At 40.6% G+C, this 23,778-nt stretch overlaps 1 protein-coding gene across 1 annotated transcript in view; it reads right to left on the minus strand.

Annotated features, from left to right (window-relative positions):
* The window catches only part of LOC110976099 (uncharacterized), an 83,417-nt gene that overhangs the window by 58,591 nt on the left and 1,048 nt on the right, over positions 1 to 23,778 (minus strand). The window contains 21 exon segments of the mRNA XM_022229093.2: positions 564 to 686; positions 1,145 to 1,261; positions 1,719 to 1,844; positions 2,960 to 3,082; positions 3,562 to 3,684; positions 4,082 to 4,198; positions 4,620 to 4,742; positions 6,362 to 6,487; positions 7,442 to 7,558; positions 8,287 to 8,409; positions 9,833 to 9,955; positions 11,045 to 11,167; positions 11,348 to 11,473; positions 12,302 to 12,424; positions 13,390 to 13,512; positions 14,305 to 14,439; positions 16,571 to 16,693; positions 17,367 to 17,433; positions 17,435 to 17,487; positions 19,176 to 19,568; positions 20,042 to 20,161. Coding sequence (XP_022084785.2) covers positions 564 to 686; positions 1,145 to 1,261; positions 1,719 to 1,844; positions 2,960 to 3,082; positions 3,562 to 3,684; positions 4,082 to 4,198; positions 4,620 to 4,742; positions 6,362 to 6,487; positions 7,442 to 7,558; positions 8,287 to 8,409; positions 9,833 to 9,955; positions 11,045 to 11,167; positions 11,348 to 11,473; positions 12,302 to 12,424; positions 13,390 to 13,512; positions 14,305 to 14,439; positions 16,571 to 16,693; positions 17,367 to 17,433; positions 17,435 to 17,487; positions 19,176 to 19,568; positions 20,042 to 20,161 — 2,727 coding nt within the window.

Genomic DNA, 23,778 nt, shown 5'->3' on the forward strand with positions numbered 1-23,778 from the left:
ATACATACCACTGGTAACCTAATTTTATCAAGCACCCAGTTTCTACGACGAGCAATTTTCTAAGCTTCACTGCTACAAACTTGGCCCCACATATATTTAGCATGGAAAAGCTTTTTTAAGTAATTGGATACCACTCCAAATGTCATGTAATATGTAATGCTATTGGTTGGTTCCAAGCTAAGCTTTGCTCAGCAAGAAAGTTGGCTGAGCAAAGTCTTCTGCACAGATGATCCTCGAGTGGTAGTAGGGTCCATCAGAGGTGTTTTTCACGAGACCCTTCATAGGTGACAGGGTAAACAAACACAAACGAATGCTTCCGTCATAGTTCGGCACATGAATAGCTTGGGCCTTGGCTTATTAAGACTGGACGACTTCTTGTGAATTTGCAAGGACTTGCAGTGACTTGTCATGAACTCAACTACAACACTAGTTGCTCGATTGAAATGAGACTGGGTACTATCTTGTGAAAAGCCTATTAAGCTCAAAAGTTGGCTATAAAGCAATTCATCATGGAAAGATGGTCCATAAGGGTGGGTTGAAGTGGTCTTTTCTGTTATACTCACGGATCTGGCATCGGAGCCCCGTCCAACAACCTTGGCAGGCACAGGTAAAGGCAGTGCAGGACCCGAGGACCTTGCTGCAGACACCTTGGTTCTCGCAGGGGTTGGGCAAGCACTGGTCAATGACTGTCGGGAGAGAAGAATAAGATTAAGACAGGCAACACCACCTAGCCAGGAGGGTGAGGCCAGGGAAGAATGAGCCAACTCTGTGCTTCAAAAAGGCAAGGTCATTCAAGAACAAAGCACGTGTGAAAATTGGCATATGGCCACACTCTTGGGGCAAACCTCAAAACTTCCCCATAAAAGAAAAAAGGTTCAATTTTCAAAACTCAAAAACTGAAAAGAAAGTGCATTTCCACACCTTGAAATCATTAAGTAGCTGTCATCTCAAAATGATACCCTCTCTTGAACTGTAGAGATATTATTGTACATTAAATCACAAATAAAGATGTTGCTAAATCAACGATTTCCATTACAATGCACAGTGTTTATGTAAAGGCTACAATGAGCATCTGGTTAGTATAGAAACTTGCAAAGCAAGCATTTTGTATTTGCAAATGACTCAAGATAGAGGAAGGACTCACCATTCTCACAGTTGGTGCCATTGTAGCAGCCTACACAGGTACAAGAATACTCACTGCAGGAGGTAGGTGAGCAAAAGGCTCCATTCTGACATGGATTGGAAATGCAGGCGCTCATTTCTGGAGACACAAAAAACAACATGGTTATCGTGATCCCATAACATACTGTCCTAATACAGGTGCCCACAGCACTGTGTTTGCCAAAAGACTTCAAGACAATTTTTGTCTCTAAGAAAGATTCCGGTATGACTGAAATGATGGCTGGCCTTTGGAAACTTTTCAGTTTTTGCTTTTTTTTTGAAATGCCTTTTAGAAACAACTGCACAAGCTTGCTAAGGAAAGATTTATTTGTAAGTCTTCTCACTTATTAATGCAGATTATGTTCAAGCTTAACTACCATGTTTCGGATAAGCAAGTCAATTCAAGTCTACTAGGATTGCACCGTTGTTTAATGACTAAAACCCTTGTAACTCCTGCAAAATCAATTTTAGAGGATTCTGCAAGATCCCTCAAAAAAGAAAAATGTTTCAGGAGTTTTTATTAGCCAGTCACGACAAGTGTAAAAACCCCAACCCACCTGTAGCACAAGTTGGTCCTGTGAAACAGCCCTGGCAAGCACAGGTGAAGGCGTTACAATCACTGGATCCAACACGGGAACAGGCACCACCGAACTGACAAGGGAAACTACTGCACGGATCAATCACTGGAAAAGAAAGAAAAAAAACACAGTAAAAACCAGATCATCAATGACTTTTGATGCTTGCATTTCCACATATTAAGCCTAAAGCTGCCTTTCTAAAGATGGGTGTCGGTGGGCATCGTCACCCATATGTGTAACATAAAGAAAGTCCAAAAATAAATGTACACCAGAGAAACACAGTAAATGAATGTGCATACAGAATGGGCCAAAAATGCATATTAGGAAAGGCGGCCTAACACTTCCAGATGTATATGTTTCAAAGTCTGTGGGACTTAGCACCATTGAGCAATCAACAGCAGGAGAATAAACTACCAATGCTAACACAATGGGAGCTACAAGTAGTCTTAAAATGCCGATGTTGGATCGTGTGGTGTCGTTTAACCTCAAGATTTAACCTCAAGGCTGTTTGGCTAATGGGGATAGTTGGGTTATGTTTATACACTAAGGGCTATAACTTTGAGAACAGTTACATACATGTTGCAATAGTCAGCAGGATTTCTATCTCAAGTACCCTTAAAGACTCGGGTTGAAAAAATCACCTTCCCATTATTTCATTTGAAAGCAATCCTGATAGGGTTATTGCGTCTTCCTACAGTGTACCAACTTCCCAGCTAAAACGTGCTGCAGTTAGCATGCACAAGCACAGTTTACGCTAGGTCTTACACACTGTGCGGTTATTTGCGCCATGCTGTAGCAAGTACAAGAAACAAATAAATTGAAAATCTGTTTGAGAAAAAGCTCTCGTGGAATGAGTCAGTACAGCTCTCAAAATCAACCATTCAAAGCTTTGAATGAAACAGAACAAAACAAAGTCTGTGGCCCCTCCCCTGAAAATTAAAGAGGTATTTTTAGCACTTCTTCTGTCAAATGCCAAAAAGTTATTCAACAATGGCATGTTATAATATAGAATTACCCAAAAAAGAGTGAACACACAGAAGACCGCAATGTTATCTTGTAAGCTTGCAGTGAGAGATTTGTCCAATTTAGTTAAAAGACTAGCCAATGGTGAAATGAGCACCAAGATACAGGAAATTCAACCTCAAATATAGGAACACCTACGTAAAGTGGGATCTCTCAAGCTCTGCCTACATGTACATGTAGTTTGAACCCATACTTACAAACTTCACAAAACTGGCCAGTGTAGCAACCGTCACAGGCACAGGTGTAATCAGAGCAAGACGTGGCAGATGGCTGACACACGGCATTGTTCTGGCACGCATGGTTATTGCAAGGGTTTTGAACTATGAAAAGAAAAACAGATCATGTACATATTAAATGTACCGATGTCTACAAGAAACACCAAATATCAGTGCAACATAGGGCCCAGGATACATTATGTATACACTGGAATGGGACATCTGTCCTAAAACAAAACCGGTGTATACAACTGAAATCAACTTCTGCAGGGGATCGAGACGCAAGCCATGGAATTCTACACTATTCCTCTTCACACTCATAAATTCCATGAAAGTGCTCAACGTTAGAACAGTTAGAACTTAAGTTTTTCTCCTTAACTGTGTACCACCTCCATTATTTTGGCCACCGAAAAATTTCACACTTGAAAATGTCCTTCCAACACCAACACTCTTCATGAAGTCAGAGGGCATATTTGTGAGACTGCTGTTGCAGTTCATTTGAATACTGTGTGACTTGAATTCGGACAGGAGGTCTTGTGCGGTCTCGTGATGGTCTTTAGGGAAACTTCGCTGGACTGGCTTACGGATTTGACAGGTGGGCCCTGTGTAGCAGCCGGCACATTCACACTGGAAGATGGAGCAGGAAGACTGGACCGACGTACACCTGCCTTGGTTCTGACAGGGGTTGGAGGAGCAGGGGTCAATTCCTAACAAAGAAAGAACAATAAACACTTGAATCGAGAAATAAGGGAGACACTAATGTCCAATCAAGCAAAACACTGTAACTGGGAAGAACAGCCCTTCCCTCAAACATTCTTGAAAAACTACCTCGAGGTTGTTTCTTCTTAATTCAATGCAAAATTAATTACTTTTAGAGTGCTAATTATGAATGTTAATAAGGTTGTAACAGAATGACACTAAATACACAAAATATCATTATTCCACTAGCATGGAATTGCCAAGAGGAAACAAAAGGAGGATATTTCAATTACAGAAAAAACCCAAAACCCTCTGATCTTACAATTAAAGAATTGGAAATGAAGCTGACTGACGGATACAAAGCTGTGATTTGAAAAAAAAACCTGAGGTACCGGCGGCACTTACTTGACTCGCACATGGTTCCCACAAAACACGATGGACAGCTGCACTCATACTCAGTACACGAGGTAGGGCTACAGACACCACCATTCTGACACGGATCGTTGGCACAAGGCTCCAAAACTATCCAAGTTGACACAAGTTAAAACGTTAACAGTGAAAATTGTTTTTCGATGGACAATTTTTGAGGTCAAAAGTCAATTTCTAAGTTAATTTTCCACAATGAAATGTTTGAACCAGTTTCTTTGACTAATTCTGCATTAAATTCGATTCAAAAATCAACAACCCCGAGCGGAAATGGTTTTATAAATTCAAATCTCGGATTTTAAGATTCCTCATACAACAAGCCTGTTCCAGTTTCAACAGGACCATGAAAAGAGCAACCTTAAGCAGTTTTATTTTGAAACTTCACAAATTGAGGTCCTCTTCTCTTTCAGGCAACTTATCTTTGTCTCATTGGGAGATGTTCTTTTTAATAAATGATGAAGCCAGCACATTCAAAATGCTGAATGATCGACTTCAAGACATCCTCAGTGCCATGTACCTGTGCTGCAGGTTGGTCCAGCATTGCATCCTGTACAATTACAGGTAAAGTCGTTGCAGTTGGATGGGTCCCGGGTGCATATGCCTCCAAAATTACAGGGATTGGGGTTGCAGGGATCAATGGCTGAAAGGAAAGAAGCACAAAAAGAAAAGCAATGCAGCTGCGCTTGCAAGAGCAGGATGGTTTTTGCCAATAACGACCGGTTCAGCAAAAGCAATTGAAAAGAACAGGACTACTGTACATTATGCTTGCGAAACAGGACGGGATGCATGTAACTTCTCAAAAGCCCTCAAGTGGGCTTAAACTGATTTTTGACTGACTCTGAATGTACATGTTTAGCATTGTTGTCAGGAGCTGAGAGCAGTACATGCAATTAAAGCACATTTAATCAGCAGCTTTGTTTGTTTTGTAGAGCCAACAATGAGCCCAAAACCTTTACAAAGCAACAGAAACCTGTTTGTTTAATATATGTCAACAGTGCAATTATTAATTATATCTGTCTGAGTTACAAATATTTAGGGACACCTCGGGGCACTGTCTTTGAGGAAATTAAGCCTGATGGATATGCAATCAAGACGCACTTTCACTTAACAAAAGGCATCCTTAATAATGTTGAAGTCAACCGGTTTTTAAGAATGACACTGTAACAATTATGATGGGGCCAAACAAGGAGACACTTTAAAGAAAATACAATGTTCTTGGTAACCGCCGATCAGGGGTGCCTTTCACTGTGTGATCTGGGGCCGCTGTGTTGATATGGTAATAAACCCTTGGCGAAAGACCAACTTCTTGGCAGCTCTTTAATTGGAGGAGAGGGTACTTGCAAAGGAGTAACTCCGGACCTCCTAACCAATTGGGGTGTAGGTCACGAATCTCGGACACCATGGTACTGCAAGTTGGGCAGGAAACCTTCACTTTGGTTTAGCTGACGATCAAGTCAACATTATTTTCATCCCACCGGCCACCCCAGCATTTCCACTGTATAAATACTGGTCTGGCACCCCATCTCCTGGGGAGGAGGGCCTAGCACTCCAACCGTACATGTGCACGTACAAACGGTGGAAAAATAGCTATATTCACGAAGCACAGAACAGGGCACAGCTGCATGTATATATTCCTTATAATAAGTAGAGTGGGACGTGCGGCCCCCAGTGCTTATATGGCAAGCGTGCCGAATTTTGGGGGGCAATTAGCGTGCCAAATTGTCTGTGAATCGGGTGGCAAGCAGGCTGACCTGGTTTGGGGCCAAGCGTACCCACCAAATGTTTGTGATTTGTGTAGCAAGTGTGCCAAGGTATGGGGGCAAGCATGTCCACAAGGTTTGTGAAGTGTGTGGCAAGCATGCCAAGTTGTCCGGGGGAAACCGTGCTCAATGTCACTGACTTGTGTGGCAAGTGTGCCACGTTGGTTGGGGCCAGGCCTGCCCAAATCATCCTGTTTAATATAACATGTTGACTTGACAAACTGCTTTGTTCAGTGGGCTAACGGCCCAATGATTGGGTTGTTTGATATTGATTAAAAGCAGTGTTAAGCTGTTCCAGAAATCAGAACATAGTCCAATGTCCCTTTTGTAAGGGGTCAGAGAATAAATGCATAGTGTCTGTTTAATCCTTCCACCATAACACCTTTTCTGATGGTACTAATTTTGAGAACAAGTTAAGGACACATTTTCAATGACTGCCAGTTTATTGCCAAAGCCAGGTATTGGGACATGATTAGCAATAAGAGTCTATGTAACTCACGTGTCTGGCAGAAAGCTCCGTCAAAGCAGCCCAGTTGGCAATCGCAAGTGGCCAGATCACAGCTTCCGTTGAGTGGCCGACACACTCCATTGTTCAGACAGGGACTTGGGGAGCAAGGATCCCTCACTGTGAGAGCACAAAGGCAACAAGCAAAGGAGAGAGAATTAACAGCAGAACAGCTATACTGCAGAGCCAGAGTATATGTTGCAGCAAACATGCTCGAGATGGCTTATTTACACTTCACGTCAATGCAAAGCAGGTGTCACTCTGAATCATTTCTCTGAAAGTTCCTGGAGTTTATAGGTTGGTGCAAGTTTTGCATATCCTTGATCTTACGCTGCATATTTCATTTGTATCTGCCCCAGGTATGAACCGGGGTCATATGAAATTATGGCACCTATGAATGCTGGGTCTCTTGAAACATGTAGAATCCCCTCATACACAGTTATCTTTGTTTTAATTTTGTGCTTTTGCCAGATTTTACACACCACAGATCGTAAGGTGAGCACATAGATGCATGCATTATAATTTTTTTCTGTGAACACAATTTACCAGATTAATTAATTATTGTGAAGATCGAATCTCATCCAAGTGCTTCAAGAATTTCACAATGCTAAATGTATGTTGGGCACGACAAGGTGATGCCCATCCTTTAGACTTATAGACTAATCTGAGAGGTGTGCATTTGTTGTTAAACTCAAAACATCCTATTGGCCAAAGAAGCACATAAAGAGCCATTTAAATCTTGTCCACAGACGTAGTACCAACCCAGGATGGTTTCTTACTCTGCTTGCTGAATGGCACTATGCAAGTTATGCTTGTTAATTAAAACTAATTTCATGTTGCCACAAAAACAGAAAAAATTGACTAAACTTAAACAGACGGTTTTTAAATATGCAAAAATGCACCAGTGCCTAAGGAAACCCCCCAAAAGTTCCTTAATTTGGCATGGAAATGAATAACAAATATAATTTCAGCAGAGCTCTGTACAGACTGATGGAGGAAGTCCAAGATGAGGGTATGAGTGGGGTTGGGGTTGAGTGACAGGGACTTGCAGACAAGGAGATGTTGATGACTTACACTGTTGACAATTCACTCCTGTGTAGCAACCACTACAGCTGCAGCTATAGTCTGAACATGACAGCATCGTACAGGTGCCTCCATTCAGACAGGGATCAGCACTGCATGGATCTTGCACTGACGCAAAACAGGTTACATAATATAATAAATGAACATTTGTATTGCACGGTCTTCATGACAATGACTGTATGCGCATTAAAATATTATTAAAATTACGTACAAAAAGAAGACTAAGACCACTTACAATAAAACTACTTTAAAAATATCAAATACGAACATTTTAAGGCAGTCACGACAGGTGCACTGGCACGAAAATCTTTATACTCCCTTGAAGTATGACAAAACCCTAGGAAGAGCTCAGTGGGCCAACACAATTCTCAAATGTTATGGACCCAACAAGGCTTCAAAGAAACGCACCAGGGGATGAGAAGGGCATTTTTAGCGAAGCGGAGGAACTCGGTAGCTGGGGGAAATGGCTAGATAAAATAGGTTGGAACATTGCGATGGTCTGAAATGGAATTCTTTCCAAACAGTTTTACTAAGAAAGCAAGATTAAGGACTATTAAAGGTAAAACAAAAATTTTAAAGACTTTGTGTACAGTCTTAATAGCAGTTTTAGATGTAATATTTGAGTAATTTATCTGGACAGGTCTGAAATTTTCATGGAGCTGCTGAAAATAAAACTTTACTCCTAGAGTGTATTGTACATCAGCAATGCCCCCCCAGCTTCTTAGATGAAGTTGAGATTGTGAATGGCTCTTTTTTATAGTTGAAAACTTTGTTGAGCAATACGACCTTGCTTATAAAACAGAAATTGGACCCTGAGCATGAGAGAGTCGACTTACAGGTGTCACATGTGCTTCCGGTGTAACAGTTCACACAAGTGCAGGTGAACTGGTCACATGATAAGCCAACCGGTGAACAGAGTCCATTGTTCTGGCAAGGGTTGGGAGAACATTGGTTGATTCCTGGAGAGAACATAACACAGCGGATACAATATCATTTCACACACTCACAAGCCAACTATGAGAACAATTGTTACCAAAAGAACATTCAATATTGCCAAAAGGGTACACTTAAGAGTGTTTACTAGAACAGTTTGGATATACGGGTGTGATCCCTAGATTCTCAAAATTCGTCATGCTTTGATAATTCACATGCGCATGCATGTGCATTTACAAGGCATTATCATGAGAAAGCAGTATCATGTTGTATGATGCAATGAATATCTGTGAAAAGAAATAGGAACTTCTATTGTCAAGTTAAGGGAGCCTCTCAAAAATCGCCAATGTTCCTGTTCCTTTGGACTGTTCCCACTGGAATGCTGGCATTCCATTGGATGCGAGCATGTTCCAGACTGATCCAGGCAGCGTTCCGTTGGGAAGGCATGTTCCCAGTGGAATGGTCCTGCTGTTCTGTTGGGAACGCATGTTCCCAGTGGAATGGTCCTGCTGTTACATTCGCAATCGGGAAGGAGGATTGCGTTCATTTCCTAGACCCTGTGTCTGAAGCACGGCAGCTGCAGCGTAGCATTTTGTTATTAGGTTAACTTTTCTCCTGTTTTTCTTTTCCATATTCACATAGGCATACATGTAGCTTCCCATGCAATGACTTTAGAGTATATCTGGACACCATTAATTTTATTGTGTTAATGTTAACGTCGGTACTCGCAAGAGTTTTATTCATCATTGGGCTTGCGTGGAAGAGAGATTTATTATTGCAATGTTTACACGCATTTTATTCCATCATATCAGAAACAATTTGGAAACAAACCTGTAATTGACAGGGTGCGGGGTGAGGTCTTCAAAAATCACAAAAAAGGTTGAAGGACACGACTAAGGACATTAAGCTCGACGTTGGTATTGCAGCTTATAGCTCAGTGATACACACACCAACATATACGCCGCATGCAGTCAGCACGTAGGGATTTTCACTTTTATATCTCAGTCAAAACCAGAATTTCCATCACCAGATTAACAAATTTAATTTTGCCACATCACATTTCCATCTTTAGTTTACTTCCAATTCTTGTTCTAAATTAGGCCAATCATAAAAGCAAAGTAGTTTACCCACATGTAGGCTCATTTGTCATGGCTGGCTGTTTTTGGTCATCGGCTAAGATTTGTACATGGGCGATATGAAGCTACCCGAATGGGGATGTTCTGACAGACTGTTCTCACAAAGGAACACAGCTTTCCATGTGGAACGTCGTGTTTCCCAAGGATCGGCTGACCATTCCGGAATGAAAACACGGCATTCCGATGCGTCTCATAATTCTGACCGCTCAGAATTATGAGACGCTCCCTAAATAACATCAAAGCATGTCTCACTAGTGAAACTGGTGCTTTTATTCAGTTATCAGGACATGCTGAAAAACTTGAATCAACTTACGAGTCTCGCAGTTATATCCCGTGAAACACATGGGGCAGGTGCACGTGTAGTTGCTACAGTCGTTGGGATCGATGAGACAGACTCCACCATTTTGGCAAGGGTTGAACTGACACTGGTCAATAGCTAAACGAAACAAATACCACTCACCAAATAGCTTTATACGAGGAAAACCATTCAAGCAAGGCCCAAAAAACTACAATAGTGCCCAGTGTTGTAGACGATTACCAAATTCACTACCGTTTATTAAACTTAAAGCTGGACAGCAAAGGACTGTTGAAATAAAACCATGAAGGTAAGACTGTAAACTAAATTTAAGATTTCAGAGTTTCCCAGTTTGGGTGAAGATGAAGTTTTCAGGAGTAAAAGTACTCGACGCATAGTTGGCCATGTTATACGCTTGTCATAAACCTCAATTTTTGTTTTATTTTGTAATATTACCTTGCTAGGTAGTTAGGAGGAGAGGCTAGATAACGTTGAAATGTTATTGAATGCACAAAGATAAGACTGAAAAATAGTCTAAGACTTCAGACACTCCACTTTGGTAAAAATTAACTTTGAAGAAGAAAAGTACTTAAAAATAATCAGCAAAGTACCTTTCGAGTGCAGTGCATGTTTGGAATTATCATTCTATTTTATTAGATTACCTTGGTGCAACTTTTACTGCCCATGTTTTGCCAGCTTTGCTCCCTCCTAACAAGTTTAAAATTTGGCAGGGAACTTGACACTCAGAAAAGTACTCCAGGTAGCAAGCCAACGCTCAATTCAGCAACTGCCCCAGACATAGGGGCACACTGAGCAAAACCTCAAGTTAATTTTGAATTCAAGGGATCAATGCTGCACCACAAATGTGACCAACCATTCCAAAACCTGACAGAAGAGTTTAAAACGATTATCAATTTCGATTATCTGAAAATGATATCAGTGAAAGCACAAACAATGTGAATTCCATTGCTTTCAAGGCAATGCTTTCCTAAGCTGTTCAAGGGTAAAATGGTTACGTAAATGTAGGAATACTTTAGAGTGTGAAGACTAAGTATAGGGGAGAAATTATCAAACATCAAGATTACCTACTTCAGCTTGGTTTAGGGGCATTTGGTCACAAGTAGTAAAGATGCCAACAATGCTTGAAGGAAAGACCAGGTTTGCGTCTGGTTTCAATGAAGGCAAGGAGCCCATGCATAAAAAGTCAAGGTTGGCCGAGCTACTACTTACGGAAGGAGCATGTGTTGCCCTCGTAGCACATCGGGCAAGTGCAGGAGAATCCTAAGCAGAAGTTGGGATCCTGGACACATGTACCTCCATTCTCACAGGGAGCAGAATTGCATGGGTTCTTGGCTGTGAGGAATCAAGAGGCACACAAAAACCGTAGAACTTCACTTCCCTGGTAAAGCAAACCTTCATCACCACAAGCAATGAGACAGTGCTGTGGTCATACTAGGTGTGTGTGTGTGCTGGGTCTCCAATTTATACTTCATTCAAACATGATCAAAATTTGGGGCTTTGGGTATAACTCACGGATGTCACAGTTGGTCCCCTCAAAGCAGAACGGACATACGCATGCATACTCTCGGCAGGCGTCTCCCGTGGTGGATCGCTGACAGAAACCATTGACGCATGGATTGTTGGCACAGGGGTCCAAGGCTGTCAGATTAATCAAGCAAAGGATCGTTTAGCAAACACCCAGGCCAAAACAACACTTCATCCTATAAGCCATGTAAACCATAAATGTACCACAAATGGTGTGTCTCTTACTCCATATTTTTTAATTTACACACTTTAAGATTTGTTTGGACCTGTAGAATGATTTTGGATGATATTGCCACTTTGAGATGTCATGAATGAAATGGTTTGCTTACAAAGTACCAGTAACTCAATCAAATTTTGCATCCATACTGCTACCACAAACTGTAAATACTCCCAAAGTAAACCGCCTTGCTAATAGCAACACTGGCTGCGACTTTCAAGCACATAGGACGCACCTGACAGGTTCTCTTCTCATTTTGCCTCCAAAATAAAAGGGCTCCTTTTCCAAGAATTACTTCTGCTCAGCAGAAAGCATGTTTTACAAAGAATATGAAGATTTTTAGAAGGATAAAGTTGTGAATAGGAAATAAAAGGTGTTCCCTAACACGTCTTTCTGCCTTCATGTTTTTACTGAAAAAAAAAAGTTGACAAGAATTCTTCAACTGAAACAAGTTTGAGACGACAAGTGTACAATCACTCGACCAATTCTCCTTCGGACCGATACATCTCAAAAGGACTCTACAAGGCTTTCTTGTAAACCCTCATTCGCTGAAGTCTTCAATGTCTATTAATTCTAAATCTGTTATTTAACTGACCTGTACAAAGCTTTCTTCATATCCCACCAGGTCCATGCTAATAGGCAAACTTTCAAAGTGCAACAGAAGGATCCCTGCCAAGGCTTTGTGTTCAGAAAGAAGTAAATAAATTGCCATCGCCACTGCCTACCTGTTTGGCACCGCTCTCCCTCAAAACAGCCTTGGCAGGCACAGGTAAAGTCCAGACACGAGGACTGGTTGACGCGACACGACCCGCCGTTCTCACATGGGAAACTGCTGCAGGCATCTTGGTCTTCAAACACAGACACAAAAAGAAACGATGCAAGGTTTTGAACTGCTATTCAATTCCTCCACAAAGGAGATGGTATTGATTCAATGCTCAAAATCCATGCTTGTAATAATAACTGCCGTCTTTTGAGCCATAAAGATTGTCAGAATTAGCTGTTTGTACAGACAAGAATGAACATTTTGGCAGGTGAAGTTTCCATTTCTTTTCAATCTGATTGGGAATGACGTCCTCTTATTTCTTCAAGGACAATACTGGATTTGTTTAGACTCTGAAGGCCTTGGTAGAATGAGGGGGAATTGGAATATGCCATTTCACGACTCGATGCATCTGTGAGTTTAAAAAGAATCTTTGAACTGTCTTATTGTAGACAACCCTAAAAAAACTAAAACCAAGGGTCTTTTTGTTGCACACAGATCTGGATCTCAATCAGTGATCCCATAGCTAGTTTGCACTATCCATTAGGAAGGGTTACGGTGTCAGTGAACCAAAGTTAGAACACTGACAATGACTCGGATCTGGGTGAAGTAAACAGGCCCAATATTCTACCAGTTAAATCCTCCAAAGTGAAATTTGTAATAATTGTTATGACTTTCCAGTAGAAGGGTTTGAACGGCAATACTGCCTATGTAAATAGAATTTTATTGTTTTGTTGTAAAGGGCTCACAGAGCAAAAGTCAAGTGCGGGGGAGCATGGTTGAGTGGGTAAACCCTGAGCTCACCATAAACAGGCTGCAAAGGGATTCATGGGAGCAGGTGTAATCCACTGCCGATAACATACATTTCATTGAGTTTCCCCGTGGGAGGCCTACTGGAAACCACGCAGACAAACAGGATTTGAAACATCACAGGCTGAGACGGTTTCATGTCAGTGACAAAATACAATTCTTCATTTCAAAACAGACCTGTAATGCTCTTTCCACAAACAACAATGCTGTGGGTTTTATGGAAAATGCAGAGAGAGGACTCACAGATGGTACAGGTAGGGCCGGTGTAACAGTTGACACACGTACAGGACGTCTGGGAGCATGTATCGTCCATCACACAGAGGCCACCATTCTGGCAAACATTGTTGGTCAGACAAAGATCCACAGCTGAAATATCGACAAAAAATGATAACTACACGTATATCGGTATAATCTAGGAATTGTGCAACAAATTGCAGTAACTGAAGTAGACACCAATAGAACAAAGTGAAGAAAAGTTCTTATGAAATAAATGCAAAATCCAACAATTTGGAAGAACAACCCGATTTTCATGATCACTTTTATTTTTCATCATGGCAGATTCGGGTTTAACTTTCACTCTTAAAGCCAAAAACATGTACATGTACACTTTCTGTAATATTTATTTGATAAACTCGCATTGCAATAATGTGATGCCAAACTTTAAAGGGTATTTTTACAGAAGTCTTGCAGTCAGGTTGACACCAATTTCATGAGAATCAGACAAAGCGTTCTTGTGAAATGCCGACTATTCTAAACGGTTTAGGCTATAATGTTAATTTTCACTAACATGTGCTCAAAACCCACAGGCTAGCAACAGCATGCAAGAGAGAGTAAACTATAAAATGGCCTTAAAAGCCAAAGCCTCCCAACCGAGTTGAAACTTCACATAAACCCCCTTACGAGCTGTTGTTACATGCTGATCTCATTTCAAAATAATTGGCTGTGGGAAAGCCGTGTTCCTGGCTGAAGATGGTTAAAAAAACCCAGGTTTTTAGAATTAAAACAGTTGATTGAAACTTGTCCAAAGCTTCCTTCAGTGACTTGTACGAATTTATGTATAGTTTTAAACTGTTAAGTCTTGAAAAGCACTACACAGTTAGAGTCCAGTCTGTCCAGAAAAATATGAAATCAAAGTCAATGGAAGGGACTAATACGTACGATCGGCACAGAAAGTTCCCTGGAAGCACGAAGGACATTGGCAGATGAGGTCTCCCACACCACAGCCCGTACCCTGGGGGATACAGGTTCCTCCGTTCTGACATGGGTTGCTAGGATTCATGCACTGGTTTTTGCCTGAAAGACGGAGGGAAAAAATATAATTTAATCCTCAATTTTCAATGCTATAAATTAATCTTACACCTTCAAAGTTATTGGGTTTTAGTGGATTTTTTAGGATTAAGAGAGGCAGAGCGAGGCCTCTTTTACTAATTCAAGAAAGTCTTTATCCTTCAAGTTACATTGCAAGGTGCTATTGGGTTTGTTCATGATGTTGAAAACTTAACAAAATTCCAAACAACTTTCAATTTGCTACTGTGCCTTTCATCAAATAAACCAAGTTAGACTTCATACAATAACTTTCTTATTCTTCAGTTGAATATCCAGCCTATATGTACATGTCAACCCCGGGGGCAGAGGATCAAATGAGCAGGTCTTTGTAGATATTCAGATTACTGTCTGGATGACTGACAAAACTGTCTGAAAAAATACTGGAGCATACTACGTGTGTGCCGGACTATTGGGCGATTTAATTTAACAATAGGTACCATGGAACCCTGGATCAATTTTGGTATGACGCTGGGCATGTGCATGTTCGCACACCAGGAAGTTTACTGGATTGCTTTATGAGCCTCACTAGAAGTGGTTTTGACTTTTTTTTTAAAGACAGCACAGTGAGACCCCAGCGCAATAATCTTCAGAAGGCTGACTCAACAGCCGTTACAACCCAGGTTAAGCTTGATCAAATAACCCACATCAAACACACATGCCACAAATCGTACATGCAGCGGTGATGTTTGTAAGAGTCCAAGTTTAATTGAACTTTCACAACAAATAAAACCTGCTGCAAAGTGAAGTGACAGCGGGCATGGTGTTTGTGTCTAATGTAGGATTAACACATCAGTGTAGAGCTCCAAATTTTATAGAAAGGACAAAAAACGTACTGGTGTGTGCACTTGAAAAAATGTAAAGGTTTTGGGGGCAATCCTTACTTGTAGGACACCTATGTTTGTGTTTCACGCACCTTTTCCAACTTCTCATAAGGTGTGCATCAATGCAACAGGACATTCGATACCTCAGAAGTGTTTTTTTTTTTTCAAACAACTGAAAGATTGGAGGCTCTTGTTGGGGAAAACATTGCTAGAAGTTTGAAAATCTGTTCACGATCTTGCCAAGTTGGCAGTTGAAGATAGCAGGAAGATCATAAAAGTAAGGACTGTCCTAAATGGGGGGCCAACACCATTGTCATGATTGAAAACAGCTCAACCTCCCCCCCCCAAAAAAACTACACTTTACTTTTTCTTCTTAAGAATGTGAACATCATTTTTGTTTACTGCAACAAGTTTCTGAGGTTCAAATAAGGTAACACCAGCATGACTAACATCAATCCAAATCAATGACTATCATCAATGCCCATTTGCCTTCTAAGGAAGGTCACTCCACACACAAAACTCAGTTCCTTCTTTATAGCTCTGCATAAAGAATATAAACGATAAGGACAGTGGCTAAGCCTTTGTGCAAAGCCAGACAATGGGTTTCAAAACTGGCTAAGGTCAAAGGTCATGGGCAGTGCAATTTGCAAACCTCCATAGGGCTAAGTATGCGTGCCAGGTGCAAACAACAAAAAGAAATAAAAATGGCAAGACTGAAGAGACTCGTAAAGTAATCCAAGCTTAATACAAGTACATGTACCCTTGATATTTAGAGCTGTGTAAAGAGCGCCGAGTCTATGAGTTTGTTTTCTGTATTCAATCAGAGACAATGAACAGTAGACAACAATCACCAACAAATCCTATGGGAACCCTTCCCAAAAAAGTTGAAATCCGAACAAAGCAATTAATAGCGGGCAAATACTTGAATGTATCTGTGATGGCACTTAAGCTTTTTTTTTTGCTTATAAATATAACAGATGACAAAAGGAAAAATATTCATTTCTGACATGTCAAACCTTAACTCAGAAAAAAAAGTGTGTCGATTTTGAGCTCGAATATCTCAACGTTAGAATCTGTTCTTTGCAAGACTTCATATTCTTGTCATTCATGGTGCATACAGGTGGGGCTTAAATTTGTTTATCACCTTTATCATTCTCATCAATCATTCTGGTGTGTCAGTAGGCTGTCCGGGAAGGTCAGCCCAGTCCCAATGTAGAAATCGTCCCAAGCTTTTTAATGGAACAAACGTCTCTTATTTTGCTAAGAATTTAACTTACGTTCCTGGCATATGTCTCCTTGGAAACACTCGGTACACTGACAGAACGTTGATCTGCAGTCGACGCTCTGGAAACATACCCCTGAGTTCAGGCAGGGGTCCGAGCTGGCACAAATGTTGAAGGCTGCCATAGACCAAAGAAATAAAAGTATTGGTTTCCATTTACATGTATATCAAATGCCTAAAACATTCACCAAGGTGAAGAATGTAAGAAGGAAAAGCTGAGCGTCATCAATGCAACGTTTGCAGAGATAGATCCAGCACTAATTAATAAAGGGGAAGGAACATCTTAATTGGAGATGGAACCCAACCATCTGAGTGGAGCATAATTAGTTCCTCTGTATGAAAATGTTGTCTTTAAGTAACCGAACATGCAATTGACAGAAAAATAAAGTCAGGAAAAAACAAGTGGCATGAAAAGTAAATTACATGTACATGTACCTCTCCCGCCCAATCATCTACTGGTTTTAGATTAATGGAATTTCACATTTTATTTTCAGCAGTCGTTTTCTCTTATAATATTACTTTCCTCTATTTTTACAGAAATTTTCAAAGATATATTTTACAAAAGGACTTCTTTGAGAAAGATTTTACAAGATTATCTCAAGTGACTTCAGGTGAGTGCAAAGTTGAAGCAAGTCTGATGCCAAGGAAATTTTGCAGCAAAATATACTCCAGTTGGGATGTGTTAAAAATTTGGCAAATTTCAGGCATGAACATTTCATCTAATGTTAAAAAATTACAATGTACATGAATATTCACTTTTATGCCAAGCGCAAATCGGCCTTGATACTTACGAAGCTGGCATCTTGTTCCTCGGAAGCAGGACGGACATTGGCAGGTGTAGCTATTAAATGAGAAATTTTGGTATGCAGGCCCCACCATTCATACAGGGCATCCAGCCACAAGGATCAACGGCTAAATGATCGGGAAAGAACCAATATACATGAACATCAAACTCAACAACGGAAATTACCTTACTTGCAATTTGATCATGAATGAAAGTGATAAAATAGAATTAAGTATCACTACACAGCTCAAGGAAAGAGCATATCATCAGGCAGAATTTATATTGGAAAGTGTACTTTTGAACAGCAAATGAGTATTCGCCTAAAGAGCAATTGATTGATTGCTTAACAAAGGGTCAACTTGCAACTTGGTGCATGTCTCCGAGGTGCGAAGAGAAATGCCTCTTTTTTCTGGTTCAGCTGAATTATATTTACACCTTAAGCAGATCAGCTGCTTTGTGTTTGCTCCCTTGGCAGATTTGATACCTAACACTGCCTAACCAGGAGGGGAATACATGCAGGCTATATTCAGTGATACATGATGTAGGACTGAGGCTAAACGATGTAGGCCTATAATGGCCTGAAAAAAATGCCTGAGCATTTTTGTTTTAAAACAATCATGACAATGACAACACATGATCATTGGCCTACATGCAGGCCTACGTTCAAAGTGAAACTTATTTCCCACAGTGTGGGGTCCGACATCCGTCCGTCCCGCTCCACCCACTGACTGAACGTGCATGACGTGGGGGCGGGGCGCGCGGACGTCAGACCCCATTTTTCTAGTTCTGGGGCTGTGGAGGTACCAGGTAGGTCCATGTGCATGAAGTGCCTCAAATGCACAACTGTTCCAATGATTTTTCTTATCTACAAAACATGTTACTAGCAAAAATGTCCGTGGAAAAGTGAAAAGTTTATACCATTATTAGCCAACCGAAATTCAGCAAAAACAGCAAACGACAGTCAAATACACCGCCGCGCTAGCGCTGAATGCCGTAATAAGCTGCGCCCTCAAGCGACCTCAATGTATTACCAGGACAGACTGGTACATGCATGCCCCTTCAAGCGGCGTCTGCCTTGAAATCAACATGCTGCCTTGGAATTATTGCGGAACTGAGTCAGTGCTCAATAAAATGTTAGAAAATGCCACTGGAACATCGAACGACATACAACAGATCCAAAATTGAAATTTTACCATTTGAACTGAATAATGCAGCCTGCCCAATGAACATGCAACGGAGACGAAACGCAGCGACCAAGCTGAGTATTGGGAAACGGCGCATCAACGTAGCCGGCGCGGCGGATTAACGCAGTATTTATTTTTATATTGCAATGTATATCTGTTGAGTTATACAGGCCAATGATCAGATGGTGTTTACAAAAATCAAGAACAAATGAATAAATACGACTTAAAGAAGCTGGAGAAAGGTGGGGGCATATTAGGCCTGCACATCTCACCCACAGTATCTCCCCCGGCAAAGCTCGGCCTGGCATGCACGGCCCCATCCCCAGAAAAATCAAGAGAAAAAATAAAAGAATTAAAAAATAGGCCGCGAAAAGAAACTAAAAAACGGCTGAAAAAGAAAATCACTATTAAAAATGATGATAATTCCTCGATATTGACCCACGACTGCTGTCATTATTATTGGAACCCATGCTGCACTCTAACTCCGGGTCAGATTGACCCAGAATTGGGTCCCATTCGGCTTTATTTTTCTGGGTCAAATTATGACAGGGTCAAATACGACCCGAAAGGGGACCTAATAGAAATAAGTGCTTCCCAGCTAGGTTTGGGGAAGGGTGAACATTGCAACTCACCCGCCGTCCACGAAACACTCCAACCCCGGAACTCCTGATTCTTGTCAGTGGAGAAGAAAATCCAAATGGTATCTGAGTCCAGGGTCACAGGTAACGGGGCGACTGTGCCGTCGAAGCGCCTAGGGAACATGCCGGTCGACACGTTGGTGGTCACCAGATCGTCCGGGAAGGCCAATCCGGTCCCGATGTAGAGATCGTCCTTCAAATTCTCTTCCACCTCGAAGACGCTGGCGAAGGTCAGGGTAATGGAGTTGGCCGAAGGGATGTAGAGCTGATAGAAGGAGTTGCGCAGCCTCTCATATGCGTTGGGGTAGTTGGGGGATTGAAAGGTACTGAGATTGCAGGTATTGGGCCAATCAAAACATCGGTTGACTTCGTGCAAAAGAAAGACATCTGTTTGAGGGAATGAACACCAAATGGTTGATATAAGTGAAACCAACTACATGTAATTTTACGAAATATAATGCCACTTTTGCAATACATGTAGTTCAATAAAGTAGAGGGGCGAAAAATAATGGAAGCTAAACTTCCAGACTGAACAGCCTTTCCAGAGACTGCATGTGGTGTATGATAATCGGTAGGACTGGAAGCAGGTAGTCTATATATGTTACACAAAACAGTGATGCCCAGGTACCTGTAAGAAGAAACGAAGTTACCCTCGAATTCTACCCTACCTTCGGACTAAACGTTTTGCGTCCCGTGCGCATAAATTCCTGCACAATAAGTTTTGAAAACTTGGTTGCAGGCACTCGGCCCATAATTTAGGACAGGTTAAGCCTGGGTAAGATTCCAACCATGATCAAAATAGAACAAAACTAATGAACACTGAGTAAACCAGACTTGCCGCGACAGCACACTGTACTTACTTGACGTTATGCTGCAGTTAAACCCCATGTAGGAGTCGACACACTCGCAGGCAAAATCCGGGGTCCTGCCCGGTCGCTCGTAACACGTGCCCCTTCCGTTGCAAGGGTTACTCTGACATGCTGTAAGAAGAAAAAAAACAAAAGAAACTCGAAAATTCCGGCTCAGGAATCTTAAACCTATCGACCAAAATTGTGGATTTGATGGACATCATAAGACCAACTATTGGCTAACGCGGTGGTTCTACGCGTATGGAGCAAATTTTTTCTCAAGTTCCACAATCCATTTTACTCCCCATTGAATTGAAGCGTGTTCCAGCATTTTCTAATTTCTTGTCTCCATTACGGCAAATCAAAGTTACTTTTTTCAGGTGTATGACACTTAGATCTTAAGGAATTTGAATTTTTGTTCTTTGGAAAATTTGTTCAAGGCCAACCTTATTTCCAAAACTCTGTAAGGAAAGTGTTTAAACCTGTTTGTAATGACATGAAGACTCGACCACCAAGCTTGCCGAAGATCAGTGGATAAAATGTGATATTTAAATGCGATTCTCTTTGAAGAGTTACAGATGAAAGCCACACTTCCCGGTTCTTATAGCTGCTATGGTACACACACATGTACAGGGAATATTTACTGACCGTTTAGAAAGTGTACAGGGGTGTCTTAATTAACGTTTCCGAGAATTCAGTTTTGGGTAGAACCTAAATTGCTACAAGATGTTAAAAAATTGACATCATAATTTTTCTCTGATGTGTCTTGACATATGTGCTTATTTAGAAGCATCTTGTTATTGCTGGACGCATTACATGCATTATATAAAACCCATATGAGTGACAAATCTCCCAATATGAATTCCTCACGCATCTACTCTGATGACCTTCGAATTCAGCCCCGAACCGTGCCTGACTGTGCCTTTCCTCTGCTGGGCCGGTAAAAAAACAAGATTGAATTAAAATGCCTTGTGGAATGCATGACGTTTAATTTTGATAAAAGAATTCGCGTGTAGAAAGAAATATGACCTCACCGACGTGCCCCGAATACCAATTTCACTGCAGCACACAATGGACATGTAAATTACGAAGTTGACGTAGTGCACGGCGCTTTAACAGCCCGCTCAATTGTGCGAAAGCGAGTATTTCAACAAAACCATCCACGTGAAATGAAAATTTAACTGCGGGTGAAAAACATAACTTTATTTCAAAAAGCCCAGCTAAAGCTTAGATATTCCTGACATTTCGTCCATGAAATTTCTGTGGTAACCCAAGGATTAATAACATCCACCACTTTTTTCACGAAATGAAAACCTTGCTAACTCTGAAAATATCCAAACGCAGAGCTCTGGCATCCTCTAATACAAAATGAAATACTACTTTTCTGAAGAAACAATTAACTTTCCAGCTTAGCTTATCATCAATGAAACTTTATAAACGAAAGTATACCACTTAATAGGTACATGAACTGAAAGTCTTTAAAAGCTTGGAATATATAGTTATCGTCCCGCCCAAAAAATGTAGGAATGAAGAGCGTATCAAAATAAAATTTAAGATAAGCCTTTATATGGACAATTCAGTTTTGCTCCAAGCTATCATATGCTATATTTCCCACGATGTAAAGCTTTTAATTAAAATCAAATGTGTTTCGGGATTGTCATTCGAGAATAGCTCAATAATTATATGTACAGTATATCAGGCATAAGGATACACGATGCTTTGGAACAAAGTACGGTAATGTGTTAACTTATTTTTCATCTTTGAACCTTGTTAAAATTTTGTTATTTATCTGAAACACAGCTTTTGGGAGACAAAATAACAATAAAAAAGCATGTGTCGCCAATTATGCTTCGCTTATTATTTTTTGTGTTCAAAAAGGTAAATCATGTAAGCATACATGTAAATCAGTTTCCGTGATTCTCTTTGGTCGAATTTTCACTTACAAGACCACCTGGTCTCCTAGGCTAATGTAAAACAAAATACAATGTGTAAAATTCTAATGCTTGTCTGAAATTATGACTACCATTTTGTAGTCAAGGCTACGTTGAGAAATGGCAGGTATCGAACCTAACTTGCCCAGCTGGTGGTACATGTATCACCACAGACATGGCCTACTGGCGCGTCCGGAGGAAATGAAGCAGCCTGCATTTCGTTGTATGGAAAGACCCGTGTCACTAAACATGCATGAGTACTGTTAGGTTCTCTCATTAAATAAACGATTAAGGGACGGGTACCTATAGCAACAAGGGAAGCGACTGACGAAGGACATTAATTATCCATCAAGGTGTATACAGAATGCAAGGTGAGGACCGGCCATTTTGTGGTACACTATACACTCACAACAGTAGCCTTATCCTTAAAATTTTCCTTTTTTGTCTGATATCAAATACGGGGGAGAGGGTATACTTGAGACATGTCAATTTGGGTTATGAAAATATTTACATGCACAAGGAAGAATCCGTATCTTCTATCCCTATGATTCGACAAACGCTAGGGCAATGATACTCAGCCTTCATCTAAAAACAAAATTATGTCACTGGGTGGAACGCAATATTTTCAACCATGACATCAGTATGCTATTCCAATTTGTGCAAAATTTCAATGGCTTATTCTAAATCCAAAGGACACTATGGCGATGGGAGAGGAACACAGACTTTTATGTTTGATTTCTACAGATGGATTCTTCAGAAGTGGTTAATACGGTATTCTTTCAAGTTGACTGGAAATGAGGGGAAAATGCCCCACCACTTTCCCCCAATGTCCTGCATGTGTATGAGTCATTTTACATGTTTTTTTTTATCGCACAATCATCAGACCGTGCATAGTACGACATGAGTTTCCCTGAAAGATGCCTTGTAAATGTTTACTTAAAACAAAAATCCAAAAATTCAGGATGAAGTCATCAAACACAAACGTTTCCAATTTATTTTGAACTTTGAAACTCAAGTTATAATTCACCAGGATAACCTCACCGAAGTGAGTTCAGGTAAGTTAAGACTACAGCTGCGTTCTGCGTTTCCTATTATACATGTGGCGATATAAAATTAATGATGCCGCGCATGATCAGTTAAAATATTGGTTATATAACAATATTATTATGGTATTAATAACAGAACAAGTGTTTCGAGCTTAGAAGGGTAGGTTATAATGACAAGTGGGCTAAATGTCCCTACATGTTGAAGAAAGTCGATGAAAACACTTTACGAAATCAAGTCATGGGACCACCTTACTAAGATGGTGCCCATTATATTTAGTAACATAAAAGTTAACGATGTGGCTTTCTGTTAAACGATGGTACCTTTTCACCACACGTACCACTATGGTTATATAACAATCAAATTATCAACACAGGTTTTGCCCTTACCCGATGTGTATTCATAAGCACAATGTATACTCAGTGCTTGTCCGAGAGCTTGCAAACAAATTTACAAGATACGTAGGGTAAGGGCAAAACAGCATATCCCAGACTCAAAATACATCCTAAAATCAAATTTTGGTGTTATTAGAAGAGTAGCTCTTGTTTGGGGATCAAGATATACGTTCTCCACAGAGTAAATTATCTAAAGAACCTGAGTGTTTTTGAAGTTAAATCAAGTCATGCATTTTCAAGTGGACACTGTGGGGGGGGTCAACATACAGTGTACATTTATGTTCACATCAATACATTACTTTTCAAATACATTATTGCAAAATCAAAACTGTAATAAATTAACAACTGTATGAGATCATCAAAAATATGTTTTGCTAAA

The sequence above is a fragment of the Acanthaster planci genome, linkage group LG07 (genome assembly GCF_054643075.1).
Source record: "Acanthaster planci isolate LZ-2023a linkage group LG07, COTS_SCS, whole genome shotgun sequence".
Taxonomy (NCBI): domain Eukaryota; kingdom Metazoa; phylum Echinodermata; class Asteroidea; order Valvatida; family Acanthasteridae; genus Acanthaster; species Acanthaster planci.